Consider the following 27821-nt stretch of genomic DNA (forward strand, 5'->3'; position numbering starts at 1 on the left):
TAGACCCTTTAAGTAGGATATAGTGTCCTTCCTCATCTCTTATTACAGTCTTTGTTTTAAAATCTAGTTTGTCTGATATAAGGATTGCCACCCCAGCTTTCTTTTGGTGTCCATTAGCATGGTAAATGGTTTTCCACCCCCTCACTTTCAATCTGGGGGTGTCTTTGGGTCTAAAATGAGTCTCTTGCAGACAGCATATTGATGGGTCTTGTTTTTTAATCCAGTCTGATAGCCTGTGTCTTTTGATTGGGGCATTTAGCCCATTTACATTCAGGGTAACTATTGAAAGGTATGAATTTAGTGCCATTGTATTGTCTGTAGGTGACTGTTACTGTATATTGTCTGTGTTCCTTTCTGATCTATGCTGCTTTTAGGCTCTGTCTTTGCTTAGAGGACCTCTTTCAATATTTCTTGGAGGGCTGGTTTCATGTTTGCAAATTCCTTTAGTTTTTGTTTGTCCTGGAAGCTTTTTATCTCTCCTTCTATTTTCATTGACAGCCTAGCTGGATATAGTATTCTTGGCTGCATATTTTTCTCGTTTAGTGCTCTGAAGATCTCATGCCAGTCCTTTCTAGCCTGCCAGGTCTCTGTGGATAGGTCTGTTACCAATCTAATATTTCTACCATTGTAGGTTACATCTCTCTTCTCCCGAGCTGCTTTTAGGATTTTCTCTTTGTCTCTGAGACTCGCAAGTTTTACTATTAGATGTCGGGGTGTTGACCTATTTTTACTGATTTTGAGAGGGGTTCTCTGTGCCTCCTGGATTTTGATGCCTGTTTCCTTCCTCACATTAGGGAAGTTCTCTGCTATTATTTGCTCCAATATACTTTCTGCCCCTCTCTCTCTTTCTTCTTCTTCTGGGATCCCACTTATTCTAATGTTGTTTCGTCTTATCGTATCGCTTATCTCTCGAATTCTGCCCTCGTGATCCTGTAGTTGTTTATCTCTCTTTTTCTCAGCCTCTTTATTTTCCATCATTTGGTCTTCTCTATCGCTGATTCTCTCTTCTGCCTCATTTATCTTAGCAGTTAGTGCCCCCATTTTTGATTGCACCTCATGAATAGCCTTTTTGATTTCGACTTGGTTAGATTTTAGTTCTTTTATTTCTCCAGAAAGGGTTTCTCTAATAACTTCCACACTTTTTTCAAGCTCAGCTAGTATCTTTAAAGTCATGATTCTGAACTCTAGGTCTGACATCGTACTAATGTCCGTATTGAGTAGGTCCCTGGCAGACAGTACTACCTCTTGTTCTTTTTGCTGAGGTGATTTTTTTCGTCTTATCATTTTGTCCAGAGGAGAATAGATGAATGAGAGAACAAAATGCTAACAGGTTAACAATGTCCCCAGCAAATATACTCTATACAAATCAGAAAAGACCTGAAACCAGGGGAAAAGAAAGGGAAAGAAAGAAAAAAGAAAGAGAAAGAAAAAAAAAAAACAAAAGAAAAAGATAAAAACAAAAACAGAACAATACAAAAAAAAAACCAGAATATGATCAAATATGATCAGGCTAGTGCATAGATCAGTGCCACACACTAGATTTTGGGCGTATTTTGGTCTGTTAGAAAAAAGTGTCTCCTAAAATTTTAAATGAAGAAAGACATATATGTACAAAACAAGGGTTGATACAATGAAGGGATGGAGGATGACTGTAAAGATGAAAATTATAAAAGATTTTATAAAAGGAATTGATAAGATAAGAAGTTGTTTGAAAAAAGAAGAAGATTTAAAAAAAAGAAAAAAGTGAGAGAATGTGATCAGGCAGGAGACTAGAACAAAGCCATACACTAGTGATTTAGGGTATATTTTGATCTGTTAGAAGAAACTGTATCTTAAAATTTTAAAGAGAGAACAACTTATATATGTATGCCAAAAATAAGGGTAACTACTATGAAGGGATAAAATATGACTCTAAAAATGAGAAATAAAAAAATGTTTTTTTATAAAGGGATTGATAAGATGTTGGTTGAAAAAGGGAAAAAGAAAAATTAAAAAAAAAGTTAAAAAAATTAACTTTGAAAAACTAATGAATCATGGCAAGAAAAGCCGTGAATTCTATGTGCAGTATTCCCCTAGCGCTGGAGTTCTCCCGTTCCCTTTGATCGGTAAACTTGGTCTTGGCTTGCTGGCTGTTCGCTGATCTTCTGGGGGAGGGGCCTGTTGCTGTGGTTCCTAAATGTCTTTGCCGGAGGCGGAATTGCCCCGCCCTTGTCGGTCTGGGCTAAGCAAGCTGATCGGGTTTGCTCTCAGGAGCTTTTGTTCCCTGCAAGCTCTCGGTACAGTTTTGGAGGACCAGGGTGAAAATGGTGGCCTCCCAATCTCCACCCGGAGGAGCTGAGAACTCGGGGCCCCGCTCCTCAGTGTGCCCCCAGAGAAAAGCAGTCACTCCCATCTCCCCGGTCTCCGGCCGAACTGCGTGCTCACCGGCCTGTGACTGAGTGTTTCTATCTCTGGCACCCGACTCGGTGTGGAGTCTCCAAACCCAGCAGAGCCCTGCAGTGTGCTCCCGCACCGCTCCTCCCCGGGGGAGGAAGGGGAGTCTCCCAAGCTCTGTCGCTTGTTGGGTCCCTGCTGGAGGAGCAGTGGCCCGAGTGGGCCGTGGATCACAGTTTATGGCCACCCCGAGCTGAGAGCCCGTGCCTTGGCTCCGTCTCTGCAGCTGGCTTCGCTGCTCTGATATCTGGGAGCTCTGCCGCACTCAGTCACACCCGGTCTTTCTGTGACCCCGAGCGTCCTGAGACCACACTGTCCCGCGAGCGTTCCACCCCCAGCTTAGTCACTGGAGCGACGTCCCTCCGCGGAGCCGACTTCTAAAAGTTCCGATTTTGTGCTCTGCTGCTCTATCACTTGCCAGAAGCGGTCGAGGGAGGCCCCTTCCCCCGCCATCTATCCTCGCGAATATCGCCTTGGATTCACTTCTCCACACGTCCTACCTTCCGGTAAGTGGTCGCTTCTCTGTTCAGAGAGTTGTTGCTACTCTCTTCTTCGATCTCCTGTTGAGTTCATAGGTGTTCAGAATGGTTTGATCCCTATTCAGCTGAATTCCTGAGACCAGACGAAATCCAGGTCTCCTACTCCTCTGCCATCTTGCTCCGCCCCTCAGTCTCATGAATTTAAATGACATTTGAGTTATAGAAGTTTGAAATCTGCAAAAGCAATTAGTAACTTCTGATTTGTTTTAGAAGATAAACAGATTGAATCTGGTTATTTTATTCTCTGAAGGTAAGAATTCTGATGAAAGAAGGGTTAGAGAACCAATGCATGCAAAGTAGCCAAATAGATTAAAAGACTAATTAACTTATTGATTAAAATTTAGCAGTAGATAGCAAGCATCTCTCTGAGTCCTCTCCTAAGATTAAAGAGAAAATTACAATGAAATGCAGGATGTTTGTAAAGAATCTAGTCCTATTAGACATTCCCAATGGGATTTTTGTTTTCCTTGTGTTTTGAGAAAATGAGGCAGGTGTAATATTTTATTTATGTTCTGAATTTTACAAAATCCTTTAAAAATAATTAATGTTGGAAAAAGTTGGCTCTTTTTTTACTTTCGTACATTACTTAGGAACATATTCTTGTGACTTAGAAAAGGCCTCCTTTATTTCCAGAAAGAAATCCCAGTTACTTGTCAGTCTTTTACTGCCTCTTGTGGTTTAATTCTGGCACATCTCTGGGTTGTTTTGGTGACATGTCTAGATCATTTGCAGAGTAGACCTTCGTGGTCTTTGAGGTTCTGTCATGTCTCTCAGGCTGATCATATAGTACGGTATTAATATTTATGATAATGTACTTTTCTGTTTCTATTAAAAGAATTTTTAATAATTTACCTCTCCTGGTTCATTACTGGATTTCTCATCAGAGTAATTTCATTTTTGCAATGAACTCTTAAAATGGTTTTATGGTGAGTGCTAAGTAGAGCAGTGTGTTTGCTATGTACTAAGCTTTGTACCACCTGAGCATTTTGTGTACCCAAAGGATGGAAACAACTTCATCATTTTGAACTTTGCCTGTGTGTTTGAATAATGCTGATTTTTCTTTTTCTATATCTTAGTTTTTAATATATAGTTTTAATATATATATTTCTACCTTTTGAATAGTAATATATTCATGTTCAAAATCCAAAAGATGAGAAAAGTTAATGATTCATTTTAAAAATTACTATGTAGCAACCATATCGAGAGTCTTTTTGTGATTCTTCTGTCTGCTCACGCCCAACTGGTTTTGATTCACATTTTTAAATGGTGACTTTTAGACTTTGTGTATTGAGCTTTCTTTGACACTGTTCTTGAGTTCATATTTTTCTGAAATTTTTTCCTGAATTTTTTTGCTTTGCCTAAGTTGTAACCAGTTTAAAAATATTCTACATAGGCTCTACTGTATTTTTTAAAATGCAGCTTCTCCAAAGCAACGTGATGTCTTTTGGGAGATGACTAGCTGGGGCCAGGTTTTAATATGCTCTGGGAACTTAGCTTTTCTCCCTCCCCATTTTTTTTTTTTTTTTTTACTTAATTTAAAAATTGTCAAGGAATTTTTAAATAAACACAATGGAGAGAGAATACTACAGGAATCCTTAGATATATGAATCTTAAAATACAGATCTGGATTCTCAAGGACCATTACCTATTTCAAAATAGAAGTCTCCCCTGAAACGGTCTTACTTCAGTTTTACTACTCATTCGTTGAAAAGATAAAAATATAACATTTGGTCTGATATGGAAAGATCAGCAAGACAAATTTAGTGATAAAAGCAAGGTGCAGCACAGTGCATATTGTATATACCTTTTTTTAAAAAGAAAATAAAGTACATATTCATATTTGCTTATATATGCCTAGAGTAACTTCAGAAGGATACAGTAAACAACCAGAAGTGGTTACCTGAGTTATTAGACTAGGGAAAGAGACTTTGAACTCTTAACCTTTCTGAGATTGTTGACTTTTAAGCCATGTGGAAGTATTAAAAATGAACTTAAAATTAATTTTTAAAATAAAAATTTATTTAAAAAATTACAATTTTAGAATATAGCACAACTATGGTTATTTCCCCAGGAAAATCTATAAATTTAGATAGAAGGTCCTTTGACTATGCCAGATAAGCTGTGGACTGATAGGTATGAGAAATATGCTTTAAAGATTACCTTTTTCTTATACTTACCCCCAAATGGCGGAGAGCTTATTTGATTATAACCTTTTTTCCTTTTCTTTTTAAAGGCTGGTGGGGTAGCAGGTGTTGCTGTTGACTTGATATTATTTCCTCTGGATACCATTAAAACCAGGCTTCAGAGTCCACAAGGATTTAACAAGGCTGGTGGTTTTCGTGGAATCTATGCTGGCGTTCCTTCTGCTGCTATTGGATCCTTTCCTAATGGTAAAAATTATATTGATATTCTCACCGCTAGAAAACCAAGATAATGAGATTTATTTTCAGCATGGTATATGGTGTTACCCCATGTAGAATTGCTCATGTGTTGTAGCTTATCTCTTGAATTTGTTTTCTATTCATTAACCTGCTGGTTTTGAATCAGCTAGTGCTAGAGATCCCATTCCACTATATTTGTAATAGAATATGAGCAGTCTTTCTAAAATGGTTTTTCTTGTTAAAATTCCCAGGTAGAATCTTGAAAATGTTACTCTAATATTGGTTGTTATACTTCAGAGCAGTGGTTCTCACCCTTGCCCACACATTGGAATCTCTTGGGAAGCTTTAAAAAATACTGATGCCTGTGTCCCCTCCGTAAGTTTTAATTGGTCTGGCTTTGCCTGGGTATTGGGGGTTTAGTTGCTTCCTAGGTGATTCCAGTGTGAGGCTGAGTTTAATAACTGCTGCCTTGGAGATTCTTTTGGAGCGCATGAACCTGAGAGGCCTTAAACCTTTTCTGTCTTAGCTAAATTGCTCTTAGATGATGCATCCAACTCCCACTAACCTCCTCCTGTATACTCTCCTTTGAGTGTCTTGCTTTTGTTGTAGGTTTGGAGTCACATTATGTGATTTATGGTCCTCTTATTTTGTAATCAGTATAATCTTTTTATTTAATCCACTTTTTGGTGTACTTTTTTTCAGATACTTATCTCATTTTGTTTACTGATGCTTTCAGTGGCACTTAATAGCAAACCAAGTGAACAAAACCACCACCACCACACACACACACACACACCCACACACACACCCCCCCCTCATAATTTTAGAACCTCTGCTCTAGGATGTTCTTTTTTTTTTTTTTTTTAAAGATTTATTTATTTGAGAGAGAGAGAGTACATGAGAGGGGGGAGGGTCAGAGGGAGAAGCAGGCTCCCTTACTGAGCAGGGAGCCCGATGTGGGACTCGATCCCAGGACTCCAGGATCATGACCTGAGCCGAAGGCAGTCGCTTAACCAACTGAGCCACCCAGGCGCCCTGCTCTAGGATATTCTTAAACTCTGGAGTTTTTTCTCAGGATAATTCATGAGAAATTCTTTCATGTTCATTTGTGTTCATCCGGAGCATAGTATTCACATAGAGATTGGTAGTGCAGGGAGAAAATAGTGTTTTGATCCTTCGGTTCTCTCTTTCTTCTTCTCCCTCCCCCAGCAGCTCTTAGAACGGCAAACTGTCTTTGAGGCTATCCTTCAATTTTCATGTGTTTTAATACTTTTAGTAATTGATTGTAACAATTATTATTGAGCCCCCACTCCCTGTCAGGTGTGGTTCTCTATGTGGGCGAGATGCAGCCATTCCTAAATTTGACCACAGTGCAATCACCTGACGAGGTTAAAAAAGTACCGATGCCTGTGTCCTGCTTTCAAAGATGTGATTTCATTGGTCTGAGGTGTGGCCTGGGCATTGGAGTTAAAAAAAAAAAATCTTATGGTATTTCTTTCATTGTTCTAAAAGTTCTTTTTCTCTTACAAATTGCACAGAGGAATCAGTGTTGGTAGACAGCAGTAGTAGTAGTCTATGGAGAACATGGTGTGTTTAGGCTCACAGGACTATTTTAGATTCTTGCCAGCTTGACTTTATGTACATGTGGGTTTTGAACTTTTGCATGTGTGAGAAAATGTTTTTCTTGCCATACTTACTCTGTTTTTTCGCCATCCACAGAACATCAGTGGATGGGTGATGCTGGGTAGTCAGTCAAAGTGCCTGTGGTTCAGAAATGGCCTTTTTGTTTTTCTGTGAATTTTTGGTGAATAGGAGTTTTTGTGTGGCACCTTTTTTTTCTTTTACTGTTTGTTAAAGTTCTAGTCCGACTGTAGTACACCAATGTAACATTCAGTGGCTGTAGACTTTTCTGAGAACATACAGTGGTCCCCCCTTATCCGTGGTTTTGCTTGCAGTGGTTCAGTTACCCATGGTGAACCGTGGTCCAGAAGCAGATGTTGCTCCTTCTAATCCATCAGCAGAAGGTCAGTAGTAGCCTAATGCTACGTCACATGCCTACATCATTCATCTTACTGTATCTCATCACATAGGCATTTTATCATCTCACATTATCACAAGGAAAAAGGTGAGTACAGTATAGGTATTTTTGAGAGAGAGACCACATTCACATAACTTTTATTACAGTGTACTGTTATAATTCTATTTTATTATTGTTGTTCATCTCTTATTTTGCCTAATTGAGAAATTAAACTTTAGCACAGATATGTATGTATAGGAAAAAATGTAGTATATATAGGGTCTGGTACTATCCATCATTTCAGTCATGCTCTGGGACTCTTGAACAAACACCTGTGGATAAGGGGGAACCTGCAGTATTCTGCAGGGGTGAAGAGTTGGGGAAGAAGGGGGCTGAGGGTTGAAAGAGGAGACAGCAGACCCCTATTCAGGATCTTTATTTAGAAGGGAATGTAGAAAAAGCATAGGATTTTGTTTTTAAAGAACTAGAAGAGGGGCGCCTGGGTGGCTCAGTCGGTTAAGCATCTGCCTTTGGCTTGGGTCATGATCCCAGGGTCCTGGGATCGAGCCCTGCGTCAGTCTCTCTGCTCTGCTGGGAGCCTTCTTCTCCCTCTCCCTCTGCCTGCAGCTCCACCTGGCTTGTGCTTTCTCTCTCTGTCAAATAAATAAAATCTTTAAAAAAAAAAAATAATAAAGAGCTAGAAGAGATGGTAGGTATCAGCCCAATTCCTGTTCTTTGTTGTAACTTGTCCAGAGCCTCACTTGGAACCTTGTGACATCATTTCCAATTAGTGGCGTTTTCTTGGGTGTCACCTTGGAGAATTTGGGGATTTACATTTCATTTTGTTTTTTGTTTTTTTAAGTAGGCTCCACACCCAGATTGGAGCACAAAGTGGGGCTTGAACTCTTGACCTTGAGATCAAGACCTGAGCTGAGATCAAGAGTCAGATGCACCCAGGTGCCCCTAGGATTTACATTTCTAAAAGATTTTGTCTGTCACAAAAGAAGCAATATAGTCTGAGTAGCTTGAGGTGGTTAACCAGGAAAACCTAGAAACTTGTAGCACTTTCTCCCTTCCCTGGGGATGGGGTGAGAGGGTGAAATGTGTAGCAGGTGGAACTTACTGCTGAATTCGGTTATGGATATTCTAGCTGTACATTTAGTGAGTGTGCTGAAGTAGGGAAAGCCTTATTGAGAACCACTGTGGGAATAGGGACCTATGTTATGTAAAACTGTTTGCACTGGTCATTACTCCTTCAGGGACAAGAGTCCTCATTTGGCCCGGTGTTTTTATTTGTTAGCAGCCTGAGGAGAGTTGAAAAGCTTGTTGACTTTAACTGTTGAACACTGATTTTCACTATGAAGCTCTTTTTCTGAGTGTTTTAGACTTTAATGTGATTTTGTTCACATGTCCTTCAAAAGATGAATTTGTCATTCATTTATCTTTCATGCCTTATCTTTTATGGAAGTGATAAACATCTTTTGATTAACAGTACATGGCAGGTTTTAAAAGCGCTTTTGTGCAGTTAAGATTAGTTCATGGTGGTAGGGGTAGCTTTTTTGAGATTTTGATTTCCAGTTGTAATTAGATAGTTGATTATTTCCTTGATGTAAAGGTGACATGATATAGTAAAAAGTAGCCATAGTTATTTTGAGTGAACAATAAAACATTATCAAATAGATGTTTTATTTAAAGCATATGTTTTCAGTTTTAACCTGTCTGAATCAGTGTAGCGGATTGTTTTATTGTATGTAAAGATAATTTGGATCACAGAAATTCATATCTTATTCTAGAATGTTTACTAAAAAATGTCAAGTGACTTATTAATACAAAATGGTGAATGTTAGGTTAGCTGTTAGCCTCCCTCAGGGCTGGGATCATGTCTTTTGCATTTTTATAAGTCCAGGTTTGGGCATATAACATGGACTCTGTAAATTCTACAAGAGTGGGGCAGGGAGGAAGAGTATGTGTTCAACTATTATGTTTATCTCTTACCTCACAATTTAATAGAGTTGTAATTTTTTTTTTAGAAACATTTCTAAACAGTTTGAATATATATTTAAACTTTGTGAAAGACTGGTTTGTTTTAAATTTCAGCTGCTGCTTTTTTTATCACCTATGAATATGTGAAATGGTTGTGGCACACTGATTCATCTTCATATTTAATGCCTGTGAAGCATATGTTGGCTGCTTCTGCTGGAGAAGTGGTAAGTAACAAGTTATGCATATAAAATATTTAAGGAGTGCAAATCATGCATATATCTCTGGTACAGATGATTATTTCATTTTTAAAAGACAATTTTAAGTTATGAAAGTCATAAGCACCAATAAATGTAAATGGATTAAACATGATAGTTAAAAGACAGAGTCTAGATAGAATGAAAGAAAAATCCAGCAATGTGCTTTTTTCAAGAGACATTCTTAAAACATTATTTTACAGAAAGAAAATTAAGGAGATGGAAATAGATACCCATGCACATTGTGGTGGCTTTGTATTTTGTCAACATAACTGAGCTGGAACTCCATTTCCTAGAACTCCCTTTCCAGGATGGTTCCAGGTTATGCTGGCTACAAGAGAAACTGGCACAACATTTGTGAGGTAGAAGTGAAGCAGTCGTTGGGCTGATGCTTATAGGATTGGTGTTGGAGTCAGGCACAGTTCGTACACCTCATCTCTGGTCTACAGCCTCTCCACTTCCTACTGGATCATCTCCTTCAGCTGTTCTAAATTCTTAGATATGTGGGCTCTGCTGTGAAGAATGCTATCTTATACTACAGGTCACCCACGTCATTGAGGTTGGTGCAAAACAGAGGATCAGTTTATCCTTGCTTTTTGCTATTTCACATCATTTCATCCTTGCCCATCGCCTGCCCTCTGATTTCTGTCCTAACACTAGATGCAGAATCAACCGTTCTACATAACCTGCTTAATTAGCTCCCACAATTACTGTTCACATCTACAGTAACTCTTTATTCTTATCACGTATAGTGGTTCCACTTGTCTGATAAACCCAAGCTGATACAGAAATACAAACTGGAAAAGAGCCGATAGAGTAATGTCAGTATCAGGCAAAAAAACACCGAAAGCCAAAAACCAGAGAGACTATTGTACAGTGATACAAGGAACAATGCTCTTGGGACATGTAATAAAACTGAACCTGGACTAAAATAGTCTCAAATTATAAAGGAGAGATTGCCAGAAGTACAAGGAGAAATGAATAGAAATGTAATTTTTAAAATTTAATTTTTCTTTCATCATGATAAATGTACCCTTTAATCCCCATCACCTATTTCACCCATCCCCCCACCCACCAAAACTATAATCTTTGTTGGAGATAAACTTCTATCTGTATGTCTTAAGACCAGGCAGGCAGAAACATTTGTTGAGACCATAGAAGATGTGAACAAGAAAATGACAGATTGGGCTAATGGATATGTATGGAGCTCTGCACCTAACAGTTGAAGATTATTCATTTTTTTCTAGCATACTTGGAACGTTAATAAAAATGTACACCAAAGTGAATTTCAACTTAGTGTTGTGTAGAGACAATGTTGTACAGATCATTTGGTGTCTGATTATAATGGAGGAAAATTGGAAAGCAATGAGAAGATAGGTAGTCCATTTCTCAGTTCTGTTCTGTTGATCTCCATGTCTGTCCTTGTGCCAGTACCACACAGTCTTGATTATTGCAGCTCTGCGGTAAGTTTTGAAATCAGTAAGTAAGTGCGAGTCTTCCAGCTTTGTTCTTCTCTGTCAAGATTGTTTTGCCTAGTCCAGGTCTCTTGCATTTTCTTGTGAATTTTAGAATCAGCTTGTCAATTTATATAAAAAAGGCAACTTAGATTTTGAATCTGTAAATCAATTAGGAGACTGTTGCTATCTTAAAGATACTAAATTTTCTGATCTATAAATAGGTGATATTTTTCCATTTACTTAGGTATTATTGAATTTTTTTCAACAGTGTTTTGTCGTTTCAGAGTATAAGTTTTATACTCCTTTTGCTAATTTATTCTTATTTATTCTTTTTGGTGCTGTTCTAAATGGAAATTTTTAAAAATTTCATTTTCAGTTCATTGCTACTTATAGAAATGAATTCATTTTCATATATTGATCTGGTATCCTGCCATTTTGCAGAACTCATTAATCAGTTCTAAAGCTGTTTAGTGGATTCCTTAGGATTTTCTATACACGAGATCATATCCCCTGCAAATAGAGGTAGTTATACTTATTTCTTTTCATTCTCTATGCCTTCTATTTCATTTTTCTTGCTCTAATTCACCAGGCTAGAAGCTCTAGTACAGTGTAGAATAGGAGTGGCGGGAGTGCGCATCCTTACCTTTTTTCTGATCTCAGGGAGAAGGCATTTAGTGTTTCACTAATTAAGTATGCTGTTAGCTGTGAGGTTTCCATAGATATCCTTTATCAAATTGGATAGTTTTTTGGGTGGATTTTTTTTTTTACACTGTGAAGGTTGAATTTTGTCCATGTTTCTGTTCATCTATTGAGATAATCATGAGACTTTTGTTTTTTATTTTGCTGATATGGCGTGTTATATTAATTGATTTTCAAACATTAAACCACTCATGCGTTACTGAGATAAATCTCACTTGATCATGGTATATAATACTTTTTACTTAGTGCTAGGTTTTGTTTACTAGTATTTTGTTGAGGACTTCTGCTTCTTTATTCATAAGAGATGCAAGTCTATAGTTAACTTTTTTGTGTGTGTCTTGCTGGTTTTGGTATCAAGGTAAAACGTCTCATAGCAGGATTTGGGAAGTGTTAAGATATTTTAAAAGAAAGTTATTTTAAAGAAATGTAGTTAAGTTAATTGTATCATTTTAGTTGATGAAAACATATCAGATTGTATCTGGGAAGTCCAGGAGAAAAGGAGTTATGGAGGAAATTGTCTATTATACAGAAAAGCAGTGTCACTCTGTGTGATAATATGAATTGTTGTGGCTATGATGTTTGATAAAGACAAAAGATGATCTCTGCTCTTCTTTGGTATTTTTGTGTCTTAAAAATGTATTTTTTGTATCTGGGATATATAAAACCCTCTACTTTTCCATTACTGTAAAATGAATTTTTTTAAAGAATTCTAATTCTATTACAGTTAACATACAGTGTCATATTAGTTTCAGGTGTATAATACAGTGATTCAACAATTCTATACATTACTCGGTGTTCACTGTGATAAATGTACTCTTAATCCCCATCACCTATTTTACCCATCCCTTCCCACCCACCTCCCCTCTGGTAGCCATCCATTTGCTCTCTGTAGTTAAGAGTCTGTTTTTTGGTTTGTCTCTGTCTCTTTCTTTACTTTGTTTCTTAAATTCCACATAGGTGGGAAATCATATACTTTTTAGATCCATCCAGGTTGGAAATGGCAAGATTTCACTGTAAAATGAATTCTTAATCTAAGAAATCTGTTCCTTGAAGAGTGTTGAACTTAGCCCAAGAAACATTAAATTCACTAAAGTGGCTTTTATAAAACTTCCTTTGACATTGTTTTAAAAATGATTTTTCAGAACCCAAGTTAACGCTGGATTTTTTTTTTTAATTGCTTTCATGATTTACTGAAGTTAGAAAAGTGATGGGACTAGCAGTGTATTAGTTTCTGAGTGGCAAGTGGTAATTCCTTCATGAGCCATGGACATGGACAGTTGTTACTGCAGTATTATTTATGCATGAATACATGGACATTTTGCATAGAATTTCTGGACATATTCCATAGAATTTCTGGACATTTTCATTCCCTCTACTCTTACCCAAAGTAAGGACTCCTGAGCTTGAATTGTACTGGAAAATCAGCTTAAACTGCAATTTAAAAGCAATTTATACTTAATTTAAAAACAATCCTTTAACCTATTAGCCTAGGTTTAGATTTTTTTTTCTTTGTTTTGTGATTATGTTCTGGCTTTAGAACCTTATTACATGCAGTATCTTTTGAGTATATATATTAAAGAATAACAAGTTGTGAGAGTTTCAGTGTCTCTCAGGTTGTGAAAGTCTGTCCTTGTGACAACTCTTGCCTCATTATTTTAGAATTGCATGTTGCTCTAAGTTTAAATATTCTCATAAATTCAATATTTGGTTTATATTTTATAGTATGTTGCCGAGAACAGGCAGCAAAAAGAATTTGGCCTCTTATTTCATTTCACATAGGGCCATCTTGCCTGAAAGCTGGTTTGCCATGTTGAAGGATAGGCTTTCTTCAATTTAAAAACTTTCTGTCAGACTTATGAAGAATATAAAAAGTGATATATAATTAGAGTAAATAATGTTTGCTAGATTAATCATGTTAATGATACATCTTTTCATATCTAGAAAATACTGTATATCCTAATACTATAACGGACATTTAAAAAATACTGAAGCCTTTATCGTTTTATTGCGTGTGTGTGAACTCTTGGGTGTAGGAGGTGGTGTAGGTGGATGTGAGCTAGAAAACAAGTGTCTATAACACTGTAGATAAACAGTTCTGGGACAGTTGTATTTTTATTGGGTCTCTTAGGATTTCCATGGTCCCTTAGGTGGTAAGGCCTAATGTCAGATGCCTTTTTATAGTTCCTGTTATGCCTGGTGAACTTTAAAAAAAAAAAAAGTGATCAGTAGTGGGTACATTGAATGATTTCACAGGTGAAACATACCTCGATGTTGACATTTGATTGATTTTAAGTTTAGTTACAGTGTCATATGTTGAAAAAATTTTTAGTTTGTGGAAATGTTGGTTCTGATGCTGCATTTATCTTTTTGTACTTTTTCTTTTTTTGTTTTTTTAAGATTTTATTATTTGAGAGAGAGAGAGCGCACGGGCCCGGGTCGGAGTTGGGCAGGTGGGGCAGAGGAAGAGGGAGAAGCAGACTCCTTACCGAGCAGGGAGCCTGAAGCAGGGCTTGATCCCCAGGACCCTGGAATCATGACCTCAGCCAAAGGCAGATGCGTACCTGACTGAACCACCCAGGCGCCTCTGTCTTTGCATTTTCTTAAAAAAACTTTCCAAAGCCATTTAGTGTCTGTTTTCTCAATAAATCCTTGAGAAATGTATATGCTGCCTTCTGATTTTAGTAACTTGTTTCAGTTTCATGGAGCATAAACCTTTGGTTTCATTCAGATTCATACAGGTGTGGTTGCTAAAAGTAAGAGAAAGAAATGGGTGAATTTAGGAGAAACAAATTTTCATGGGTAGAATAAAAAGGAGTGAAAAACAAAGACATCCATGGCTGTCAATGTTCAGAAAGGTATAGAGACATAGAGAAAATAAATACTTCAGTTGGGATTCTTCCATTGCAAATAGATTTCTTAGAAAGAAGAACACATTTTGTTGGTATCCACTATGTCCACAATGACTTTGTTGTAGCAACTCTAAGTATATAAAAGAGAAACAAAAGCACACTGCCCTAATAACCATTCCCTGTACCAGCACCTTGATTAAAACTTAATGATGAATCAATAAAACTATAATTACAACCTTCTACCTTATGTTTGTAATTTGGAATACAGTAAAATCGATCAAATAAGATTTAATATGTAACAACAGTAAGGGCGCCATTCGTGCCATTTTTATGAGGAAGTTTGCTGCACCAAATCTCTAAATCCCTACCTCAATTATTTCACAGCTCAGCTTTCATCAGACACAGAAGACGCCCTGCAAGAAGTAGAATCTGTAATTAGATCAGAAGGGTTGGGGGTAGGTTTGCTCTAATACAGCAGATACTGTAACATGACAGCCATAGTGATTTTTTTAAGTCTTTAAGATTTGACTTTTCCCGGGTCTTATCCTACTTTTGGCCTAAGTTCATGTTGTTTGCAGAAATAAAAGAATATTGAAATTTCTTTGCAGCCTAATGCAGCCACTCTGCATTTAATGTGTGCTTGGGTGACCTGTGTGGAAGATGGCTGGTTGATTATCCTTTCTGGCCACATTCTAATGCGGGATTGAGAAAGCTAGGAAATAAATTGTATCATGTTTTGTAGATGCTTTTCTGACAGCCTCTAACAGTAATTTTCCAAGTGTAGCCCAGAGAGCACCTACTTTAGACTCCGTCGCCTGGGCAGTAGGTTACAAATGACGATTTTTGGAGATGGCACCAGGAACCCTGCATTTTAAACAAGATTCCTAGGTGGTTTTGGTCCTCAGTGATATTTAAGCACCACTGATTTAGAGATATCAAACATTTAAATATGTATATCCCACTACTAAATATTTTGACTGAGTTGGTTCAGCAGTCCCACACTCAGGAATATGTTAGCTCCTGGGCATGGTGGCACAAGGAATGCCACATGCTGATCAGAAGTGCAGTTCCTTTTGTCTTCTTCTGAGTTAGACACTTGTAGAGCTCCTGAAAGACCTAGTTCAATAAAGACTGGCTAGTTCTGAGGGTGGTAGCACACTCAGACATATTGATTTGGATTTTGAAAATAAAGTGAGGGTTGTACCAAGATCTGACATTTTCTTCGAGGCCCATTCCATCTAAGAGCCTTGAAAACGAAGGCAATTTATGTTGTTTAGCTTATCTATCATCTAACAAGGTCATTGGACCTTCTGTGTGCTGTAGCCCATTCAGGCCTCATTGGTTATCAGCATATGGATTAAGCACGTCATTAGCACCTCATTTTTATTTTCAGCTTCCCCACTGAATTGGCTACTTGGAAGTGCATTCCTTGATGCAGTCAGGAGTGCTTTGTCAGCAACAAAGCACAGTGCATATGTTAGTTACCGTTGTGTTTTTCCAGGTGGGGCTTTAAGCCATTTTTGATTGTGTTGTTAGTATGTTCTAAAATGTATTTATAGGGGCGCCTGTCTGGCTCAGTTGGTGGAGTGTGTGACTCTTGATCCCTGAGTTGTGAGTTCAAGCCCACACTGGGTCTAGAGATCGATTAAAAAAAAAATTAAGGGGCACCTGGGTGACTCAGTGTTAAGCCTCTGATTCTTGGTTTCGGCTCAGGTCATGATCTCAGGGTCATTAGATGTAGTCCCATGTTGGACTCCTTTCTCAGTGGGAAGTCTGCTTGAGATTCTCTCCCTGTGCCTCTTCCCCCACTTGCACACACTCTCTCTCAAATAAATAAATATTTAAAAAACCCTGAATTCCTTTAAAAAATTAAAAAAAATTAAACGTATTTGTTTTTGTTTTTTTGAGAAGAATCACTGAACAAGATAATAGAAGAAGGGTTGACAACTTTGGAAATGTGTTTTATCTTTTGAAATAATCATGATAGATTTTGAAATATCCATGAATTAGTGGAGAGTAACTTTCGTTTGCAGTTGTGGTCGTATTTTTCCAAACTTGTGTGCAGTTGTGTGATCCATCCATGGAGATAGGGTGAGTAGAAAAGACAGCTGCCCCGGAAGTGAAGGGTGCTTATTAACTGAGGAGGAAGCCCACAGTGATGCTGCAGATGGAGTTGCTTGTGTATATAAAGGTGAAGGAGGCAGAAATGTACAGGTATTACTAGGAAACTTGCTGTACAATTAGAAGCTGTGACCACACTGTCAGCTAGTTAACTACACTCAAACAAGCACTTCTCCTGATGTGTTTAAGCACATGCGGGGGGTTTCTGCTAAGGCAGCCTTTTACCCTGCTCTGTTTTATTTCTTAGTGTTTCTGGGGACCTTTTTTCCTAAAAAGATTTTATTTTTTAATTTTTTAAAAAAAGATTTTATTTATTCATTTGATGAGAGAGAGACAGAGAGAGCAAGCATGAGCAGGGGGAGAGGGAGAAGCAGGCTCCCTGCTGAGCAGGGAGCCCGATGTGAGGCTCGATTCCAGAGCCCTGGGATCATGACCCGAACTGAAGGCAGATGCCCAACCGACTGAGCCACCGAGGTGCCCCAAGATTTTATTTATTTATTTTTTTAAGTAATCTCTACACCCAACATGGGGCTCGAACTCACGACCCCGAGATCAAGAGTCACATGCTCCACTGCCTGAGTCAGCCAGGCTCCCCTGGAACCTTTTTTTCCGCTTCAGGCCCTGAAGTCCCTGGGACACACAGACATTTTAATAGCTTCCTAAGAACCCTAAACTATAAGAATTACACAAAAAATTATCTCAAGAATCTAAAAAGTAACTCGCTTTCCACTGTCATTCTTTAAACCCCATCCCTTTCATATCTGTTCCTCACTTGGACCTCTTTGATTCCTCTTATGTAGGCTGCTTTCCTTTAGCCCTTCTGTCTCCTCTACCATGCCTGTTGTCCTTAACTGGAAGTGTGGATTTAGATAGAAAGTCCTTACTGTGCTCTAGACATTGAGGATAAAACAACAAGATGAGATACTGTCTTTAAGAGGCTTGCCATCTACAGGTTGAGATGAATGTGTAAGGTGTAAGTACACTTAGGGGTTACAGGTATTTTACGAAAAGTGAGTACAAGGTACAGTGAGAGCCTGAGAAGAGAAGGAATGGTTAGTTTTGTCTGGATCTGTGTTGATTCAGGAAAGGCCTGATAGAACATGAGTCCTTGAGCTACATTTTATGGTATGATTGTCAAGTGGGTGGGTGCTAGGAGGGGTATTGAGTTGATGAAAAGTCCTTATTAGACACTTTCAAGTTCTAAATGGAGTGCGGATGTGACTGGGCTATCATGAAATGAGGCAGGGCAGGGGGGCTGGAGGCCTTGGCTGCTGGGGGAAGGAGTTTGGCGGAGCTGCGCAGAAGGACTGTATTTGTTAGGATTTTAAGGACCTCTCCTGGTAGCTATGTGGAGGTGGACGTGGTGTTTGAATGGAGGGGAGGAGACTACCACAGAAGCCCCAGGAGAGAGAGATGAGCAGAGTGCAACTAAGGCCGGGGCATGGCGTACAGAGAGAGAAGGTGAGTTTGAGGATAAGAGGTGGAATTGGCATATAGGTAGTAGTTCTTTCAAAAGCCCTTCCACCAGCATTCCTCCAGTGCATATATCTTCATGGATGCCTTTGGTAGTCTGTTGTGTGTGTGTTGTACACATGCTTAAACTCTCCGACAGACTCTTGCAAGCTAAGTCAGCTAAGCACACCCTGCTCTCCAGCTGTCCCAGCCATCTGAGCCTGAGGAATGTGCAGAGGGGGGAAGAAGAAAGGGAAAGAAGGCAGAGCTTGGAAGTCGGTCCAGGCATGGCATGACCCATGTCTGGTGATGACCCTGCTTAAAGTATAATAATGTGCGGAGACATTTTTCAGAGAGGCTTTTATAAAGAACAGTTTGCACCGTCATCCCTCCAGTGTTTTTTTAAAGATTTTATTTATTTATATATTTTATTTATTTGATTTAATTTTTTTATTTATATATTTTTAAAAGATTTTATTTATTTATTTGACAGAGACACAGCGAGAGAGGGAACACAAGCAGGGGGAGTGGGAGAGGGAGAAGCAGGCTTCCTGTGGAGCAGGGAGCCCGATGCAGGGCTGGATCCCAGGACCCTGGGACCATGACCTGAGCCGAAGGCAGATGTTTAATGACTGAGCCACCCAGGTGCCCCTATTTATGTATTTTTAAAGAGAGAGAGCGTGAGAGAGGGTGAGCGGCGTGGCGGGGGTGCAAAGGGAGAGGGATGGAGAGAGAATCTCAAGCAGACTCGCAACTGAACACGGAGCCTGATGCGAGGCTCCATCCCAAGACCCCGAGGTCATGACCCGAGCCGAAACCAAGAGGTGGGTGCTTACTGAGCCGCCCAGGTACCCCCATCCCCCCGATTTCTTGATGACCTCCTTTTTTTTTTTTTTTTTTAACACATTTTAGATTGTTTTCTGTTTGATAAGTTTTGTTTTCTTTCCCTGTTTTGGTATGCAGCATTAGCTCCACTGGTATTGATTCATGATCTAGGAGAGTGTATTTCATTGACTGTCTTGTTTACTTAGTGGTCAAGAGGGCAGGGAAGCTCTGTGTTGGCTTTTTATTTAAGAGCAGTATCAGTTTTTGGGAACACAAATTAAGCTCAGTTTTGTAGAAATAGTGAACAAGATTTTCATGGAAGCTGATGAAGTTGAAATTGTTCCAGTTAGTTATTGCCATTATATTGTAAATAGAAAAACCAGATACTTCTCTCCAAGGACCAAACTAGTAAAGGTATGATTGGCCACTTCTGTGCAAGCCTGCACTTTGTCAGTGACAAACCTTTACTTTTTCAGATACTGTTTTGTTAAGATTAGGGTTCTTAGTGACATAAGGAATTAAATGCCACTATTACAAAATGGCTTTGACTTGTAATTGTATACTCTTCAATATTTGAATGCCTGTCCTATGTCTAACACTGGAAATTGGATACTTTTATTATATAACTAGAGAATATATTGAGGACTTCTGTAAGGAGGCCGTATATGGATCATAGAGCTGTCAGGTAACACAGATCAGGGTTGGAACTCTGACTTGTCACATAGCCTATTTACTGTGTGTTGGTAGGCCATTTACTTAGCCTCACTGAGCTGCTATTTTCCTTATCGTAAAAAACGGGGTTAATGCTACCCCGCTCACAGTTCTAAGGGTGAAGTGACACATTACTTACAAAGTGTGTAGCCTAGCATCTGATCTGTGAAGGATCCAGTAAACGTTGGTTCCAGTCCATGCCACACAAAGTGCAATATTTGGCACAGTTGTAAAGTTTTTTTTTTTCTTCAAAGATTTTGTTTATTTGAGAGGGAAAGAATGAGAGATAGAGAGCACGAGAGGGAAGAGGGTCAGAGGGAGAAGCAGACTCCCTGCTGAGCAGGGAGCCCGATGCGGGACTCGATCCCGGGACTCCAGGATCATGACCTGAGCCGAAGGCAGTCGCTTAACCAACTGAGCCACACAGGCGCCCTGTAAAGTTTTATAGTTTTGGGAGGGAATCAGTTCAGAAGATTGAAATTGAAATTCAAAGAATTTCAGTGACTCGTTGAAGGTTTCCCAGCTGCTGTGGACAGTAAAACACCACTGTAGAATGAAGAGTTAGATACTTCTCTGCGTACTTCCAGGAGCACCTTCATCTTCTACTTTTAATGAAATATTTTAAAAATGGCAGAAGTGATGCAAAACTAGAGACGAGATGTGTATTACTTGGGTAATGTTGTGAACTCTGATCACTGTAGGGTTTTTCTTTTATTTTTAAAAGATTTTATTAAATAATCTTTACACCGAACATGCAGCTCAAACTGACACCCCCAAGATCAAGAGTTGTGTGCTGCACTGACCCAGCCAGCCAGGTGCCCCGTTGAGGGTTTCTTAAAATAAGAAAAGGTCAGAGTTCTAAAATGTGCTCTCGGTTACTATGGTAGACAAAATCATGATCCCCAAAAGATGTCCTAGACCCTAAAACCTGTGAATATGTTACCTAGCATGGCAAAAAGGACTTTGCAGATCAGATAAAGTTAGGGATCTTGAGATGGGAAGATTTTCCTGGATTATCTAGGTGAGCCCAGTATAATTATAAACGTCCTTATAAGAGGAATGCCAGAGTGTCGGGGAGAGAGGTTTTTTAAAATGCTGTGCTCTGGCTTGAAAAGGGAGAAAGGGCCACAGAATGAAGGTAGAGGGAATAGACACTCCTTCAGAGCCTCCAGAAAGAACACCACCTGGCTGACAGTTGGATTTCAGCTTAGTAGGACCTATTTTGGGATTCTGACCTCCACAATTGTGAGAGTAGATTTGTGTTATTTTAAGCCTCTAAATGTGTGGTAATCTGTCAGAACAGCAATAGGAAACTAATACAGTTAGCATTGAATGCCATTCTCCTCCACTGTCAGGTTTTATGTTGGTTGCAATCTGTGCATCTGTCCGTGGGGCCTTTGTCACCTCCTGTGAAGTCATGGCTCATTTCTGTTATGGAAAGGAACAAAAGTGAAAAAGCCATTTAAGGCTTAAGCCTTATGTAAAATGGTATGAACAACCTTCAGAAACAAAGCCTAAAAGATGATGTAATTATTTTTGTTGAGAAGACTATTAACTTTCTGTCCAGAGTCTAGATAATCAAGGACAGTAGTTTTATCAGACAAGAGAAGACTAATAGCTACAAAAATTAAAAAATTTTTTTTCCTAATGCCTATCGGATATTTATGTAAGTGTAAAGAGTCTTAAAAGTGAGACTTAAAAGTGAGTCTTAAAAAAAATGAACTTATGTCCCCCTATCCACGGATAAAATTTAAACCCTAAGGATGGTAAATTAGGAGTTAGAAATTGCTGTTAGGATTATTTTATCGCCAGCTGTAATTCCATTTGTAACCAGGAGATGGCAGAATTGACACACAGATGAACTGTTCAGTTATAGGGGTTTTGATTCTAAATGATGGTATAGAAAGATATACCCTATATATTAATTTGGAAACCTGCTTCCCAGAATTTTGAGAACTACAAAAAGAATGTAGAATAAAATGCAAGTAAGTAAATTGCGCATTTCAAAAATTTTCAGGGCCTCATGAGGTTTCTCTCCCTCATATTAATTTGCCACATTGGAGTTTACTCTGCCTTAATCACAAAGCAGCCTTTGCTTTGTGATTAAATTTTGGCTGTATTCACCTTATTTAGGTTTCTCTGTTGAACTTATGATAGATTTGCCATTCTAAACTTGAAGAATTAGCTGATTCTAAACTTTGAAACTTTAAATTTATTAGGTATATATAAATACGATGTTTGATGAGAAATAATTCTGGAGATGATAATCAAAAGATATGGGTTTCACCCGTGCTTCCTAAGCCAAGTAGTGCTCTGACCTTTAATAACTTCTGTCTCAGATTTGTATGTATTTAAACATGCTGACAATTGGCTTCTAATATCAGAGGCATATTTACAGGCTGTTTAGGTTTCCCAGAGAAAAATAAAAATAAGGTAAGTTATTGTGAGCTGTGCTGGCATAGTTGGGGAAAGGATGTAATGTTAATGGAAGGCACTATCGGTGATGCCCGGTGACCTTGAAGAGCATTTCAGGAGTGAGAGGACAGAGGCGCCTGGGTGGCTCAGTCAGGTAAGCGTCTGCCTTCAGCTCAGGTCGTGATCCCAGGGTCCTGGGATCGAGCCCTGCGTTGGGCTCCCTGCTCCGCGGGGAGCCTGCTTCTCCCTCTCCTCCTGCTCCTACCCCTGCTGTGTATGTTCTCCCTCTCTCTCTCTCTCTCTCAAATGAATAAATAAAATCTCTTAAACAAAAGTCAGAAGTGATGCTGTGACTAGCTGGCAGTGAGGTATGGAGATGGGGAAGGTGGCTGTGGCGGTGAAGGGTCCAGCGATTTAGCGGCATCACTCTCCCTCTTTCTGCTTTGCCGTCATTCCTTTTACCAAATGGGAGGCCAAAGTTCACTGTAGTTTTCCCCCTTTTCACACACTTAGTCTTATGACCTATAGTTCTGCATCTTGGCGTTTAATGAATACTAAAAGGAGACATTCAGGTCTCCATTGCAAAAATAAATTAAAAGACTTGCCAGGTAAGTTTTTATTTATGTCAAAGAAAGAAAAAATCTTGATAGTAGCTTCATTATAATCAGTTTTTTAAAAAAGATTTTATTTATTTATTTGACAGAGAGGGACACAGCGAGAGAGGGAACACAAGCAGGGGGAGTGGGAGAGGGAGAAGCAGGCTTCCCGCGGAGCAGGGAGCCTGATGCGGGGCTTGATCCCAGGACCCTGTGATCATGCCCTGACCTGAAGGCAGATGCTAAACTTCTGAGCCACCCAGGCACCCTATTATAATCAATTTTTAATCTAAAGTTTATTGTGTTTTGGGTATGTTTAATTCTAATGAAGCCAGTATTGTATTTTAATGTTGATAAAAGAGAGGAACATGAATTTTCTTTATGTAAAACCTTAGTCATTTTGTCTTTTGATAGACCTTTGACATACAAAACACTCTTGGGTTTAATGAAATGCCACCATTCCTGTGTCATGGATTCGTACTGAACCCTAGATTTGTGAGGAAAGAATGCTCTAAAGAATGGATTTACCAAGAGACCTACAGATAACATTATTTCCTTTCCTGGAATCACAGTCCTGTAATGTGTTTTTGTTCTTGTGCAGTGAAATACCCTGTTGTGGCTCAAATTCAAATCCAGGAAAGATCAGAGTTAATAGAAAACCAAATCGAAGGCAGCAGAGTTATTGGAGGAAGTAGACAGTGGCCTCTCTCTTCTGCCGAAATCGCCATGCTGCGCAAGCCAGGAGGCCGCGCTCACTGCTTTGTACCTCTTCAGTTAGCGAGATTGCTTTTCATCCCAGAACCTTGGCAGAGTTTTTGTTTTGCTTCTGTATTTTTAAGAAATAAAAACATAATGTAAGAACATGAAGGGTTATGAAGCATGAAGTTCCATAAATATTTATGCCAAGCCACATGAGTAGACAATTCCTATTTTCTTGACATATTGGGGTCATACTTCACTCTTCACCTCTTGAATTGAAAAATACAAGGAGTTAGTGAACCTTTTCTTTCTTTTCTCTTTCCTTTTGTATTTATTTTTCATTTCTTTAATGAGTTTTAGATGCTGGGAACTATCCTTTTAGGTTCATGGAAGTTTCAATGAACTTTGTTTTATGTCCTGGTTTATAAGTTTGGATTTAAAAGTTTACACACTTATCAAGAGTAACATGATTTATACCTAGTTTTAGGCTTTAGTGGTAAGATGTTTAATCTGTTTTTTTGTGTGTGTGATTATCTCTAAATTAAAAAGTATTTGTCAAGGTTAATAAGTGGGATTGCTTCAAAAAGAATATTTTATTTTATTATTTTTAAAGATTTTATTTATTAGGGGGAGAGGGAGAACACAAGTTGGGGGAGGGTCAGAGGGAGAGGGAGAAGCGGACTCCCCACTGAGCAGGGAGCCCGATGCGGGGCTCCATCCCAGGACCCTGAGATCATGACCTGAGCTGAAGGCAGATGCTCAACCTACTGAGCCACCCTGAAAAGCATATTTTAAGTTAGCCCTTTCATTTTATATTCTTCCTCAATTAAAATCTTTGGTCCATAGCAGATATATTTACCCTTTGATATTATGTTGAAGAAACTTATCAAGTAGGTAATACCTATTGGTTTTAGAGAATTTAGAAGTGCTGATAGGTAGAAAAGATGAAATCCCACTTTGTTTTTTTAAGTCTATGTAACTTTATATATAGGTAATCTAACATTTAAATACAAAGATAAAAATATTTAAAAAATTCTGGAGGGGGACCTGAGTGGCTCAGTTGGTTAAACCGCCGACTCTTGATTTTAGCTTGATTCATGGTCTCAGGGTTGTAGGATCGAGCCCTGCATTGGGCTCTGCATTCAGCACAGAGTCTGCTTGGGATTCTGTTTCCCTCTGCCCCTCCCCTTGCTCTCTCTCTCTTAAATAAGTAGGTAAATCTTTTTAAAAAAATTTCTGGAATATTGGTTGTTGACCCCTCAGGCGTGAATATGGACCAGTCAGGACCTAAGTCAACTTGAATGCTGGAGCAGGGCCCAAGAGTACCTGGAGTTTCTCCTCAGTTGTTTCGTGGCGGTGGTCAGCGGGGCAGTGGGTGGGGGTGGTCTGGGGTGCTGAGGTTGGGAGCCTCTTGAGGCTGGGGTGGGTGGTGAAGTAGAAAATGGGATATAACCAGGCGATGAGCAGTCTTGCCTCTGTTGATGTGTGCATTATTGACGGTAAAGCAAAAGCCCCTTTGGTTCATTCTTTCAACCTATTTTCATGTGATCACTAGATGATGCTGTTCTAGATGTTGGGGATCCAGAATAAGTAAATGTGTTTCTTACCGTTTGAGGGGCTTACAGAGAGATGGGCTTAGCACAACATGCAGAAGGGTCAGGACAAGGGAGGGGAGGTTCTGCGCTGACGAAATAATGCATGTCCACTAAGGCTCTAAGGTTTTTAAGCTGAAAAATACCTTTTGACATCTTGCACTGAGCCTGTACATTATCCCTTTTTAACTGTAGTTTTTTGCTTATTAAAAGAATTTCAACTTTCATAGCAGTTACTTCTTTTTTAGGATGTGATTAAATTATGTATTTTAGGTTGCCTGCCTGATTCGAGTTCCTTCTGAAGTGGTTAAGCAGAGGGCACAGGTATCTGCTTCTTCGAGAACATTTCATATTTTCTCTAACATCTTATATACAGAGGTGAGATGTGTTAAGCTTTTTTTCTTTATGGAGAAAGATTTTATAGTAGCTTTTATGAACATTGTGATTCTCATCCCAGCAGTCTTAGAAGAGACCATAAAGCTAAATTTAAGGCCCAATCACAGTACCTTTTTAATACTAAGATTATCTTTACCTTTTTTTGTTTTCAAATTTTAATTTTTCCCCCCAAATTTCTAAACAGTACATACCAAGTATCACTACTGTGTACATGTCCTACATTGTAATTGTCCTATAGTAGTTTCAGAATCAGACATGGAATAAATCGTAAAAATGTGAATTAAGATATCATATTAAATTGTTACTACAAAACTTGAGGACCCATGGAAGAGAAGGATAGTAATGGACATAGTGGCTAGCATCATAATGTTTATATTAAAATTCCTTTTTTACTTGTTAATGTTATGGGTCAGAAGTCAGTCTTGCTGGCCCTATTACTAGGGACCATTGAGATGCTTTTCTTTGTATTTTTTACAGAAGCCTTTTTTTTTTTTTTTTAAGATTTTAGTTATTCATTTGAGACACAGAGATAGAGCATGAGCAGGGGGGAGGCAGAGGGAGAGGGAGAAGCAAGCTCCCTGCTGAGCCAGGAGCCCGATGTGGGCTCCATCCCAGGACCCTGGAATCATGACCTGAGCTGAAGGCAGACACGCTTAACCATCTGAGCCACCCAGGTGCCCCAGAAGCTTTTTTTTTTTTTTTAAAGAGTAATCAGTCACGTGGAAATTTTCATTGAGTCTAGGTTTTTGAAAAGTTATTCTTAATGGTCCCTTTGTCACTTAGGTGAGGAGATACTGAGTATTTAATCATAGGATCATGAGATCAGTCTAGTAGAGGGACCCTGTGTCATGTGGACAGTTAAGTAAGTCAAGGCTTGTCCAGAGATATTTATCACTATGGAGAGATTAATTAATTGCTGATGTCTTCTGATTGAAACTATGAAATATAATTCTGTTTTTATATGAAAGGATGATTGGCATTTGTGTGCTTTTGCTTTTGGAAATATTTTTAAAGCATCTCAAGTATCATTTCTCAGGAGCAGAAATGTTGAAAACAACTGAAATAGTCTGTTTGATTATTTTAGAGATGTTCCTATGTTAAAGGGAGCTGACCTGAGCCTTTTATACTTGAGTTTATAACCTTTAACCTCTTACGGAACTGTGGTCATTGTGACTGTTTTAAAACTCGGACTTCAGAAAAGGTAGATCTGCCTTTTTCAGAATGTCATTCAGAACTCTCTGCTATTCTGACTTTCTGAGCTCTTGGCCTTTTGTTTGTTTTAGGGCATCCAAGGATTGTATCGAGGCTACAAAAGCACAGTTTTAAGAGAGGTAACTCACTTAATTTCCACTTAATTGAAGTGCAAAAGAATGATACGAGTAAAGTTATTCAGAGAACCTGCTTTAAAAAATTAAAAAGATAATTTGTGATCACTTTTTGGAAACACTCTTTAGTCTTATCCTGGTTCTTAGATCTAACAAATGGGTAGAATGGGTTTGCTGAAAGAGCAGTCTCCCTGGTCAAAATGGCACCCATCCTGTGGCGTGGTTGTTGCTAAGGTGGCTGAATGTCTGCTTTGGCTGAAATAATAAGAAAACTACTACTAAGGGTAAGATACCAAGTTAATTACCAGAATACACAGAATTAATGAAAACTTAGTAATGAAAGAAGCACTTGAAGAAACAAGTGTCTCAAAAGTCTGTATCATGCAGTCAACTCTTGTCTTCCTGATAACAAGGTACAGTGAGCTGGGGCGTTCGGTCGGGACTGGGGCCTTTGCAGGTGGCTTGCCACGCAGTGTGGCCCCAGCAGCCACTTCACCTCTTGTGACCTCTAACCCTAAAAGTCGGGGATTCAATACATTTCTTTTGCTTTTAGTTGAAAAAGCAAAGTGATGTCAGTATCTTCCTGTCGGAAGTATGTTTTACTTTTTCCCCCTCACATAGAGGACAATAATTTGGAGTTCAGAAGTTGATTTATGCAAGATTTATGACAGTCTTTGTGTGGTTTGGGGTATAGTTTTTTTTTTTTTTTTTTTAAGAGTTTAACTCCTAGGATTTTTTTTTCAGCTTTATTGAGATATAATTGACAACTAAACTTGTAAGGTATTTAAAATGTACAGTGTGATGATGATTTGATATATACACACACATATATATGTATACATTGTGAAAAGGATTGGCACATAATTTCCTATTAAAGAAAATACAAAGGGGAATCTGCATACCTTTGCTCTGTATTCTTTTTCCTACTTGGAGTTCCCTGGGTGCTAAAATATTTGCATTTATAAAAATTTTTAATTTAAATAAATATTGCTATGATTAGCAGAACATTGAAATTGTTTGAAATCCCTAGTTTTATTCCTGGGTAGTTTTTGTGTGTTTTGTTTTTTACTATAGACT

General features: G+C 38.7%; 1 protein-coding gene across 6 annotated transcripts in view; it reads left to right on the forward strand.

Moving 5' to 3' along the window:
- The window catches only part of SLC25A26 (solute carrier family 25 member 26), a 149830-nt gene that overhangs the window by 17498 nt on the left and 104511 nt on the right, over positions 1 to 27821 (forward strand). For 2 of the 6 annotated variants that reach the window (XM_025884711.2, XM_025884710.2), the window contains exons 2-5: positions 5206 to 5362; positions 9468 to 9577; positions 25297 to 25401; positions 26703 to 26750. In XM_025884711.2, the coding sequence (XP_025740496.1) occupies positions 5206 to 5362; positions 9468 to 9577; positions 25297 to 25401; positions 26703 to 26750 (420 nt within the window). The remainder of the gene's footprint in view (positions 1 to 5205; positions 5363 to 9467; positions 9578 to 25296; positions 25402 to 26702; positions 26751 to 27821) is intronic. The other 4 variants (XM_073901521.1, XM_073901520.1, XM_025884715.2 and 1 more) reach the window with 3 other exon arrangements.

Source organism: Callorhinus ursinus, unplaced genomic scaffold, assembly GCF_003265705.2.
Source record: "Callorhinus ursinus isolate GAN/ISIS: 27379988/994484 unplaced genomic scaffold, GSC_fseal_2.0 scaffold15, whole genome shotgun sequence".
Lineage (NCBI taxonomy): Eukaryota > Metazoa > Chordata > Mammalia > Carnivora > Otariidae > Callorhinus > Callorhinus ursinus.